Source organism: Sphaerodactylus townsendi, linkage group LG07 (assembly GCF_021028975.2).
Source record: "Sphaerodactylus townsendi isolate TG3544 linkage group LG07, MPM_Stown_v2.3, whole genome shotgun sequence".
Classification (NCBI taxonomy): domain Eukaryota; kingdom Metazoa; phylum Chordata; class Lepidosauria; order Squamata; family Sphaerodactylidae; genus Sphaerodactylus; species Sphaerodactylus townsendi.
In genome coordinates this window covers 103,163,926-103,176,215 of record NC_059431.1, presented here as the reverse complement: position 1 = coordinate 103,176,215, position 12,290 = coordinate 103,163,926, and the positions used below count along the sequence as shown (strand labels likewise).

The 12,290-nt window shown below is 46.2% G+C and overlaps 2 protein-coding genes across 8 annotated transcripts in view; one reads left to right on the top strand and one right to left on the bottom strand.

Annotated features, from left to right (window-relative positions):
- The window catches only part of IDUA (alpha-L-iduronidase), a 67,281-nt gene that overhangs the window by 38,979 nt on the left and 16,012 nt on the right, over nt 1-12,290 (bottom strand). The gene's annotated exons all lie outside the window — the stretch shown is intronic.
- The window catches only part of SLC26A1 (solute carrier family 26 member 1), a 49,709-nt gene that overhangs the window by 27,389 nt on the left and 10,030 nt on the right, over nt 1-12,290 (top strand). For 2 of the 5 annotated variants that reach the window (XM_048503851.1, XM_048503850.1), the window contains exons 2-3: nt 4,749-4,845; nt 10,801-10,887. In XM_048503851.1, the coding sequence (XP_048359808.1) occupies nt 10,867-10,887 (21 nt within the window). In that variant the 5' untranslated portion in view covers nt 4,749-4,845; nt 10,801-10,866. Of the gene's footprint in view, nt 1-4,742; nt 4,846-10,800; nt 10,888-12,290 lie in introns of all 5 variants that reach the window. The other 3 variants (XM_048503849.1, XM_048503852.1, XM_048503853.1) reach the window with 3 other exon arrangements.

Below are 12,290 nucleotides of genomic sequence, written 5' to 3'. Positions count from 1 at the left end.
GGCTTTTCTGTGCAAACCGTCAAATTCTAGTGCATGTGTTTTGAATGCAGAAGGTCCCAAGCTCTCTGCAAGGTAGTCCTCTGTATCACCAGTTAAAGAACCTCAGATAATATGGCAGAAAAAAAGTCTTCTCTCCCCCTGGGAAAGACAGTGCCAGTTAAGTCACAGTTTCTGGTTTCGATGGACCAATGTTCTCATTTGATATGGCAGCTTCCTCAATGTACCCAACTAATCCTAGGTACATTTCTTCCAAAACGAAGCAGAGACACACACTTTTTAAAAAAACAGAATTTTTAAAACACCTGTTAAAACAGTGTACAGTTTCTGTCAGAGAAGTAGGTTGTAGGGGTGAGCCCGCGAACCCGGCAGAACTGTAGAAGGAGCGCTAGGCATGCCGGTGCCGGCTACGGCCTTCCGGGTGCACGCGCTCCCCCAACCCCCGCTCCCCCATGAGTCACGGGTCATGAACTGCCTGACTCGCGGTCACCAGGTGTCCCACACAAAGGGACACAAAGGCTCCTGCCCTCAGGTGAAGATTAGGCCCAGACATGGATGCTTCCTCCCGCACGTAGCAGCCCGATGAGATCATGCATCACATGATGATCTCCCGCTCTCCCGACCTCCCGTTCTCCTGCCTGCCCGACCCCTTTTACACGCCCCCATTGAAACCCTAATAAAAGGTGTGAGGGGCGAGCGCACGGCAGAGTTGCCAGGATCACAGGATCCTGCGCTTCCTGCTTGCTGGCTCTCTCCACCAGATGAAATCTCCGCGTGTAGTCTCTTCCCTGGGACCTCGTGGGTACGACTACAGTAGGTTCCAGCCAGTAGCACCTTACAGACCAACAGGATTTCCAAGGTACAAACTTTCCATAGTCAAGGCTCCTTCGTCAGATATGACTGACTCTCGAAAGCTTATGCCCCCCCAAAATGTGTTGGTCTCTAAGGTGCTGCTGGACTCGAATCTAGCTCATCTACTGCAGACCAGAGACAGGCAGCCCCAATTAAACAGCAAGGCACTTGGATGTGGTGCCATGGCTGTGCTGGTTTGCCGCTCCCAAGGGGCCTTCCTGGTGATGTGGGAAGGCTAAAAACACAAACAGGCCTCAGTGCTGGCAAAAGGCCCCCATTTGGGGGTGGGGTTAAGTCTGAAGTGCTGGTCATCAAGTGCAACAGGGGCAATGGCAGGAGGAAACTGACTAACTTAGGCTCCTCCTCCAGCCTGCCCTGCTGCACTGGTGGCACGGGGGTGTGTGTGTGTGCAGGGGCGCTGGTGTGGCATTCAGTGCCACCTCCCACTGCCGGGGAGGGCCACAATGGCTGCGTGCAAGCTGATTAGCCCCTCCGCCAGGACTAGTGTCCCAGGAAGGGCAAATCTGCTGGCTCGACCCTGTGCCGCCCCCAATGGTGGATCCCCCCCCCTTTTTGGATGGGGCTGACAATTTTGGGTAAGGCATATTTTCAAATGGAATGTAGTGTATTTTTTTAATAGTCTCTTGTAGCTGCACAAACCGGATCACTCACTTTTATGATTAACAACTCATTGCTTGGCCAAGACAGAGAAGTGGACACATTCTCTGAAGTCACTGGCCCTGATCCTTTGGACTAGGAGAAAAAGTCAAAGGCTTCATTAACTCTGATAGCCTTGCCATTTTTTTTTCCTATCTGGTTGGCCAATGGTGAGAGGACACCTGCTCATCCCAGAGTTGTACATAAACAAAACAAGTCTCTAGTGTATAAGAGGCCCAGCCATGCACACAGCAAAAATCTTAACCCCAGTTTCTGCCGCGGAGAGATGATGTTTCCAGACTTTACATAGAAACGTGCTGTTACAGTGTTTAGTGATGCATAAGACATAATGCCAAAGGAGCGTGGAAATAAGCAGATCGTGCTGCTGAGTACAAAATCCTGATAACTTTGTAATTCATTGCAATCATAATTCATTTTATGTATGTATGTATGTATGTATGTATGTATGTATGTATGTATGTATGTATGTATGTATGTATGTATGTATGTAGTCGTTACGATGACGCAATGAAGAGACGAGATGAAACGATATCAGGAAACTGGTGGAGAGAAGCCAGCGGCTAATCTAGCTGATCTGGCTAGTCTGCCGAGCTGGGGTCCCTGGCACCTTTATTAAGGGTTTGGGAAGGCGGGAGAGCGGGAGAAAGTTGCTCAATTCATGACTCAGCGGAGGGCTGCTTACGTGCAGGGAGAAGCGTTCCTGTCTGGGTCGAATCCACATTCAGGCATCTTGTGACCCGGGTGTCTGGGGGATCTCGTGATGTGTGTACGTGTGAGCCCAGGAGGGGACAGATGGCGCAGGCATTCCTGTGCACTTTCTGAAGCTCTACTGGGTTCGCTAACGCACCCCTACATATGTGTGTGTGTGTGTGTGTGTGTGTGTGTGTGTGTGTGTGTGTGTGTGTGTGTGTGTGAGAGAGAGAGAGAGAGAGAGAGAGTCATTTTGGTGGCCCTTGTGAGAAAAGAAAGGCAGAACATATGAAGAAAGGAAAGTTGTAGTCCTTGAGGGTTCAGAAACTGTACCTGAAAACACAGCTGGCAGATCAAAACTGTTATCACCCCATCCCAAAACTGTTATCATTCTTCCAAATACATCTGGATCATCCTGGTCTCTCAAACCCAAATCCCACACCCAGAGTCCTTTAACAAATTATATAACAACTTACATATTTGCTGCACTGAATGTATATAGTGTGATGGGGCATCATAAGAATGCAAGAAGAGTCCCGCTGGATTAGACCAGTGAACCACCATACCGTTTCTCACGGGACCATTAGAGTCCAAGGCTCTACTGGTACCTTCTGGCACTAGCATTCAGAGTCTGCTGCCTGTGTCTTAAGGAGATTCTCTATGGTCATCATGGCTGGTAACCACATAGATAAACCTCTACATGAATATGTCTAGTCCTTTTTCATAGCCTTCTCTGCTAATGGCCACCATCCACAAGAAGTGAATGCTACAAATTAATCACTCATGGAGTATAAACAAGTATTTTCTCCATCTTGAATCTACTGCCTATCAAAAATAAATCCACTTCATTGGGTAAGAGGAATGGGGACTCCAAACTAGTTCTCCAGATCTGAGTCCACCTGCTCTTAACCACTACACCATGCTGGCTCTTTATTGGGGAAACGTGTGAAATGGTATGATCACCTTGCAGCTGGAGAAAATCTCAGGTGGCCTCCAAGACCTGTTTCACCTCCTCTAAAAGTATAACAATCTTCTCTGCAGGGGAACTGAATTGTCAAAGGTTTGTCAATTTCTGCAATTAACTAGCTGTTGTGGGATTTCCAGGCTGTGTGGCCGTACTCTGGTAGTTTACTCCTAACATTTCGCCCACATATATGGCTGGCATCTTCAGGTGTATGTCATAATATCTCACCGTGACACCGTGACGCACCTCTAGAGATGCCAGCCATAGGTGTGGGTGAAACATTAGGAGCAAAAACTACCAGACCATGGCCACACAGCCTGGAAAACCCACAACAGCCAGTATAACAACTTCTCTGCAAGGTAGCCCGTGTCCTCATTTTGTACATCACCTTTTAAATAACTTCATCATTTGCAAAGCCTACAGTTAAGCTCAAATGAAACCTTCCAACAGAATCCTCAGTCAAGCCTGACCAGGAATAGGAAATGTGAACTGGGCATAAAGTCCAATGACACTGGACTAGATGACCAGCTGTTAATCAACAATCTATGATGGAGCATTGAACAAAGCGAACACACAGCAATTAATCACTACATAGAATCAGGATGGAAAGTAAAGTTTTACTCCTCTCCACACCTCAATTATTCCAATAGGTCTGAATGTCAAATAGACTTTTTAAGGCACACTGCCAGAAAATTCTTGTTCCCATTTGTTAAAATGTGGGGAGTACCAGAATATTTTTAAGGATAGACGATCTTAGCTATCATTTGCATCCTACCTTTCTTGTCTTTGTGCTGCTTCCTTGGCTGATAAAAGACTTCCTTGCCAATATGGCCATTTGAGATGGGATAGAGAAACTGGAGAAATGCCTCACTAATGGACAGGACTTTAATAATTAAGGAGAATTAGCTGATACCGGATTTAAATGAAATGTGTTTCACAAAGGAAGGCGTGTTGTACAATTGAATCGCTGTTCCGTGTCATTCCAGTCTCTAGCCAGCTGGCTGTAGATTTCTGGTGTATCAGTTAACTAACCTGGGAGTTGGCAAGCCATTAATATGAGGTATCCAAGGGCACTTGGACACTTCTGTACACAAAGCATGTGTTCTACAATTGACCTATGGCCTGTCCTCAGCACCAGCTGCTCTAACCGGACAATCTTATGCATGTTTACTCAAAGGTAAGTCCCACTGATTTCCATAGGACTGAAGCCACTAACCTGGATAGCTTTAAAAGGGGCTTGGACAGATTTATCGAGGAGAAGTCGCTTTATGGCTACCAATCTTGATCCTCTTTGATCTGAGATTGCAAATGCCTTAACAGACCAGGTGATCGGGAGCAACAGCCGCAGAAGGCCATTGCTTTCACATCCTGCAGGTGAGCTCCCAAAGGCACCTGGTGGGCCACTGCGAGTAGCAGAGAGCTGGACTAGATGGACTCTGGTCTGATCCAGCTGGCTTGTTCTTATGTTCTTAAGCCGTAACCAGATAAATGTTAGATGCCGGCAATATTTATGGTTACAACTACTGGATGAGCAAACTGTGACAGTATTTTTATCCTTGAGTTCCAGATGGCGTGGCCGTGGCTGACAGACTGACCTGCCCAAGGCCACCTTGGTAAGGTCATGGCAGAGAAGAGCCTCAAAGCAGAATGTTCCTGACGTGGAGGTCAGTCGTTGTTGTGCTTTGTCAGCTGTCTTGGAAGCTTCATCTGATGCAGGCCCGTGAAGGGTATTTAGTAGAGTACATCACAACAACCAAGCAAAAAGGTTATATTCAGGACTGAACTAGATGATGTCCTTGTGTCAGGCTACCCATACTGCTACCGTAACCTTCCTTATGGTTGCCAACTCTCAGTTATGAAATTCCTGGAGATTTGGGGGCTGGATCCTGGGGTGCAGAGGGACTTCAACAAGTTACCAGCCTATAAACCGAGTTTTTCAGCCCTGTTTTAAGGCTGAAAAATGCCCCCTGGGCTTATACATGAGTCACCAGCGGACTCTCCAGGCCTCTGCGGAGGCTGGGGGAGTGGCTGGGATGACCTCCCTGCGGCTGCACAAGCTGCTTGTTGCTGCCCTCCTCGGAGGGTGAAGGGGGAACCCCGAGGCACCCTGGCTGGCTGGGCTTCCTCAAACCCCAGGAGGCAGAGGGAGCTCCTTATTTGGGCAGTGACATCAGGGGGAGTCACTGCCCAAATAAAGAGCTCCCTCTGCCTGCAGGCTGTGGTTGGGCTTCGTCAAACCCAGCGGGCAGGCAGAGGGAGCTCCTTATTTGGGCAGTGACTCCCCCTGATGTCACTGCCCAAATAAGGAGCTCCTTCTGCCACCCTTGGCTTATACATGAGTCAATACGTTTTCCCAGGTTTGAGCAGCAAAATTAGGTGCCTCGGCTTATACATAGTTCGGCTTATACACGAGTATATATGGTATGAATCCATGTCTGCTCTCCAAAGCAATCAAACAAACAGGGTATAGTATACAACATGGAAACAACAAAAAATAGAAACAATACTATACCAAGGCTACACACATTGCTGAACATGAAGATTTAATAACAAACAGCGGACAAACGATAGGATATACATGCAAACCGGACTACAAATGAAGCCAAAATGTCACCATGAATTCTACACGTTGAAAGTGAGCAATCAGGAATAATTCAAAAGTCCAAAAATGGGACGAGCTTCCTCGTCTTGCCCGTTTCATAGTTGCCTTTTCCTTCTTCACCAACAGTTTAGTTGATCTTGCCCATAAGTCTTGGAGTCATTATCTCATGGTCTGTCCTAAAAGGCGATTACATGCCATATATAATATTCAGTATTCAGACTCTAAGATGCGACAACCTCCTTTGGGCTAAGTCATTCTGTGCTTTGAAGCTAAAGGCTTGTGTCACCTTGGGCTAGTATAGTTTTCATTTTTGTCGTTTCCACTCTACAAAGCAGCCATTTTCTCCAGAGAAACTGACCTTTGCCATCTGGAGATCAGCCGTAATTCCGGGAGATACCTAGGCCCTCGCAGAAGTTGGCGGCCACAGTCAGGGTCTTCCACGAAGACCATCACTCAAATTTGTGCATGCAAGTTCCCTGCTTAGAACTCAGCTCCAGGTTATACAGGGCCCAGCTTGGATCAGAAACATGGTGAGCAAACAGATGGGCTGCTTACATCCCAGGGGAAACCCTCCCGGCCTCATTGGAGAAAACGTAAAGTACTGCAATAATATATACAAAGCCCTCATGGGCCAAACTGCGACCCGTGAGGGTGTTTCAGGTTGGGAAAATGGCACACAAGGAAAAATGGAATTCCCACAATTCCCATCAGCCCTTGCCAGTATAGCCAATGTTCATGTCGGAAGGGACAGATGGGAATTGTAGTTCGTGAACATCTGGAGGGCCGTGAGTTGAATAATATGTGCTGCAGCTACACATCTGGCTACAAGTCCAGGGTTTGATACTGAAGATTTGCTGGAAAATATCTGAAGGGTGGGCACCTACCAAATGTTTTGCTGTTCATCTTGCTATGTAAAACCATCAACCTAACAATTACGCTGATGAGTTGAAAAAAATATTTTGCTCTGTGGCAAGAAAAAATATGAGAGGCCAAATTGCACACATGAGTCTGCATGTCTGCATCAGCATAATTATCTTAGGCATAACGTGCAATTATTCTAGAACTTAAATGTGATGGAATATACAGCAGAATTTTAGGTTTTCATACATCCCAAAATCTGCGCCACATGAATTCTGTCCATGGTTCTTAACATCCACTATCTGTTTTTTCAACTTTCTGGTAGACTACCAAATTTTCTTGATTTACAACCCACTCACATGGAAGGGCATGTACTGTCTGAAATTAAACCGTAATCATTTAGCTTTATCTGATTAATCAGCTGGAAACAATGCCCTGGAGATGCCAGCTAAGGATATGCTTTCTGTTTCAAATTTATTTAGGTTTTGGAGTTGTTTTTGTAACAGCATGAAGAAAGAACATGTTTAAAATGTTTCTTTCCGTATCTCCAAAAAGGCTCACGGGGTCACCTACGCAGAATATCTTGGCATATTAATTTGAATAGATTGAATAACTCTGCATAGGACTATAGTGTTACATCGTGAGACTTTCTAGTAATGGGCAAATGTATGGACCTGGCTGTGAAAAAGCAAACGATTACCCAAACAGTCCTTCATTGGGTGGTAATCCTGATTAAACTCAACTCGTGCATTTTCTCTCTGTGCCCTGGGTCCATCAAAATAGGGGAGCCCAACGCATAAAGCCGGAAGGTGCTTTGAATGTTTACCCACGGCTGTGTCCCATGGTGAAGAGGCAAGCTGCTACTCGGTGTAGATATTTAAGCTTAAGTGGGATTGAAGTTTGCCCTTTAGCATCTTTGACCACCATCTGAAGAACGCACCACCAGTCCACTTCCTGCTTACCGGAAGGCCTGCCAGTGGTCCTGGGGTTGGAATTTTTCTTTAAAACCCCCCATGGATTTAAACGTGAATTAGAGGCAGGGCTACAGCACAGTGACAGCCATGTTTTCTTCTTGACTTCCACAGCACACAGCCATAGGCCCTTCCATAGCCAACTTGAAATTCCCAATTTTTACACGTAATGAAGCAGGTTTGGGGGACGACCTATATATGATCAGTTCCTTAATATGTAAAAGACATGGAACAGCTTTCCTGAGGAAGTCAAGAGGGCTCCCACACACACTCCTGTCACTCCACAAGCTATGTAAAATGGAGCTGTTCAGGAGGGCAAATTCTATAAAGGTAACGGAGCTGGGCTATAACAGAACGATTCAGGAAGGTGCTTTTAAAGGGAAATGGATTGTGGACTCTGCCAGTGTGCATGGAAAGTCTTATCAGTTTACTGCATTACTGCCCTGCCGCCACTCACTTCCTACTGAGGTAATTCCATCAGAAGCTGTGCTGGGCAAGAGAACCACCTGGCTCCAGCCACTTTCTGAAACTCCTCAGTAGGCACTATCAGCAGAGTTTAAAGAGGAGTCACTCTGGTAAGATGAGAAATCTTTAGTCTTCTTGCACACACTGCAACCTTCTAACACACTTGGAAACGAATACTCTCCACGCAAGATGTTCTTTCCATAGGAAGGCTTTTACTTTAGCAGTTGCAAGATTACACAAATCTATTCTATACAAGACTATTATACCATACAGAGCTCTTCAACAATAACAAAGTTCAACACACGCAGAACTTCACTCAGACTCTATCTCAATTCAGCATAGCATACATCAGGGATACTTTCCCCCGCCCACGCAACAGCCTCTCATTGGTCTAGAATTACAGTTGAATTCACCAATCATGTTAAAGGTTAATCTTTGCTACTTTTTGCCCCCAGACTGACTGTCTCCGTCCTTTGGGTCTGGCAAACCTTCTGCTAACTTGAAATGATCTTTTATGTGACCTTTTCACTCCTTTTTTAATATATCAAGACAGGCACTGGGTAAGGTGGTGATGAGTTCCACGGTGCCACAGGCACCAATTTGGGGACGACTGCCCCATACCAATGATTCCCTTTCACTCCCAAACTGCCATATCGTAAGAAGGACCAGCCTAGAACCTTTTTCACTGAGATTCTTTTTTCCCCTCTTAAATCTGCAAGGAGCTTTTAATGGAGCGAAAGATTAAAATTGCAACTCCTCTACCGGCAGGCTGACGTGGTTCAGCCCCATTCCACCATCTCAGAACCGAGCACGCCAAGCTGCCTTTTGGGACCCTGCTCCCCTTGGCATTACATGAGCTGAAATTAATGCGTATAGAGCAGGAACGCACAAGAAATGCTGGCAGGGCCTCCTGCCTGCACGTGACCGCTGGTTTGTAAGCATGGATGCCCAAACTCCCTTTCCTGTTATCAAAAACATTTGGAAAAACAGTGTTCTTGATCATGGGGAGGGAGTTCACAAATGTACACCTCTTACACTTGTAAAGCCCATGCTCGTAAGCCATTGATCTCATATAGGTGGGGTGGCGTCCACAGGGGCGTATCTACAGAAAATGGCACCCAGGGGTCTCCAGTGGCCAGGTCTACCATTACTTTCAGTCATGGGTAATCAGCTCTCTGGAGGGCTGTCCTATCCACCATTAAGAAGTGTTGGTAGACCTGGCCTTCACAGAGGCCTGGTCTACCCAATACTTTCAACCCCAGGTGACCAGTTCTCCAGAGGACTGATCTACCTGCCATTAGGAAAAATTGGTCTATCCAGGGCTTCTTAATGGCGGCTGGACCAGCCCTCCAAGTTGCAGAGGCGTCCTGCTTTGCAAAGGGGTGGTCTAGGCGCCCCTAAGCAAGTAACACCTGGGGCTTACACCCTGGCTTGCCCCACCCTAAATACGCTAGTAGGAGCCCACATGTATGTGCAGTGGTGGGATCCAAAGATTTTAGTAACAGGTTCCCTCGCCAGCCCCCCCTCAGCAAAGGGGGCAGAGGCGTACCTAGGCAAACCTGAGCCCTGGGCAAAACCTGAGTTGGATGCCCCCCCATGGGCAGCCACCCCACCATGACCCCCCCCAAATTTTTTTGCACCAGATCATTTCTAAATCATCATCACATTATAGAAAATGCCCCAATTCACAAATCTGAACACAGCAATGGTGAAACACACAGGTTCTTTGATAGAGACTGGTGAGATAAAAGGTACGAATGGCTGAAAATCGATGAATTGCAGTACCTGAAAGGGATTAACCCAGTTCAGGGAGTTACATTATTAGTCGCAATTGCTATACGGAACCTTCACGTTCAGAGGCAGGATGCCTCTCCGGGAGGCGAAGGCGTGGAGATGGAAAAGCGGACCCAATTAGTAACCCCCTCTCGGCACACACAAATAATTAGTAACCCACTCTCGGGAACTGGTGAAAACCTGCTGGATCCCACCTCTGTGAATGTGCCCACTCATCTTCTATGTGAGCTGATTCCAACATGTGTAATGGGATGGTGGAGGGTTTACTGAGGTCAAGTAAGCTCAGGGTGTTGGGGTGAAGGTTTTCCAGATCACCTACTGCCTGACCCTCCCCCGCTTTTTTAAACCATATACATCGGAGACTGAACCTGGCATCTTCTGAAAGCAAACCAGATACTCTGGCACTACGCCAGGGTCCTGTTCCAATACTGCACATGTACGACTGAGGTGAAGTCTTATCTCGCCACTCTGCAGGCCTAGTTCCCTGCCATACCCTTTGCTGGCAATATGCAATAACCCTGCAGTTTAAATATGCAGAGCTTCAGAATGATCCAGTTATACATTAAACCAGCTGTATGAATTGTTAAAAAGAAAAGTGCAGCCGGGCTACGCAGAAACCCCGCTGCCAAACATGTTGTCCACTTTGGACTTCCCCTTTAAATAATTACTTTCTGCCAGAGATGGGTTCTCAAATCAATTATTATACAGACTATACTTAAAAGGATTATTGCTTGTTTAATGTTTGCCACCGAAATTGGATCTCTGAGGTCAACTGGGTAGGAGTGGAAACAGAGACGAGGTTTGGAGTTATGCTTTGTGGTCCCTTGTTTACACCTGTCAATATTCACCTAACACAGCCGGTTGTTTGGTTATGGGGCCGCCCACTGGTATTAAAACACATCCCCACTTCTGTCCTTTGCACTGAGTAGATTGGATGTCCTCGGCAGAAAAGTGTGGGAAGGCGGGTGGAACCCTCAGTTGTTACTTATGCCTGTATGCATCATCAACAGAGACAGGTAAGAAAAGCAGAAGTGTCTTTCTCATTGCGGGAGTTTCCGTGCTGACATCACAGGGGGTGGGTGGCACAGGCCCAAAGGCAGCAACAACAACCGTAGTTGACGGGTGACAAAAATAAGTTCTTAATTCAGGAGTTGATAATGGATCGCAACATGTTTCAAAGGCTGACAGCTTGCTCTAAGTCTTTTCAGGAGGCATATTCAAGAAATAAAAAGTTGTTGCTCTGAAGAAATGTTTTGAAATCAATTGCTGGTATAGGCTTCTTGTTTAATCACTGTTTACCCCTTTGGATTACTATGTTTCTAATGCAGTGAGTATTTTCTCACCACAAGATGATCTCTGGTACTCTTCTTGTAGTGGAAAACCAGTTGAAAACCAGGTGTTGTTAACCATTCATTCAGCGGTTTTCCAGAACGTTCCATGTGCAGTATCTCAGTCATTCCTACAATAATTCTGCAAGGTATGCTAGTATTGTGATTCAATGAGAACACTATCAAGGGTGATAGTGAAATTATGACAGAAGGTGAAGTCCTCTGCAGGCAGATACAGGGCCTTTTCTGTAGCGGCTTCAGGACTGTGGAATGACTTCCCTCCAGAGATATAATTGGGAACCTACCTTCTGGTGCTTAGGTTAGTAGGTGTGGCCTACTTACAGAGCACTTATTAAGATGTTCAGGTTATTTGGATGCGGGTGAGACAATATTCTTAAAATCACTACTTCTTGGCTAGTTTCCCCATGAAGCTATGTGTGAACTCAATTGCTTTACAACATGCCCAGCTATCACCAGGTGCCCCTGCCTTTACAATGGGGATTAAATGAGGCAGGATGAGGGTGTAAGAGCATTTGTGGAACTTAAATTGATTGTTAAAAGCCACTTTGTGGTTCGAAGAAAGACACACAAACCAACTGAATGTTTTTGTTTGGAAAACGGGTGTTGCCATTTTCTTCCTTAACAAACCATTATTTCTCTCAAGACTGATGATGAGCAAGTTGTTGCTGTAATGTACTAATCCAAAAGGTGGTGGCAAACCTATGGCACTCCAGAGGTTCATGAACTACAATTCCCAATTGGCCATGTTGGTAGGGGTTGATGGGAATTGCAGTCCATGAACATCTGGAGTGCCATAGGTTTGCCACCACTGCACTAGGTCTGATTGGAAAGTGGGTGGTGTGAGGCAAGGTCAGGCTTTTTGAGTTCTTGATGATTATGGAGTAATGCAGAAAGCTGCTTTATGTAAAGCAAATCTCTGTGTGTCAAGTGCTGTCAAAGTCACAGCTAATTTACGATGACCCCACAGGGTCTCCAAGGCAACAGACTAACAGCGGTGGTTTGCCATTGATTTCCTCCACTTAATGACCCTGGTATTCCTTAGAGGGGTCTCATCCAAATATTAACCAGGT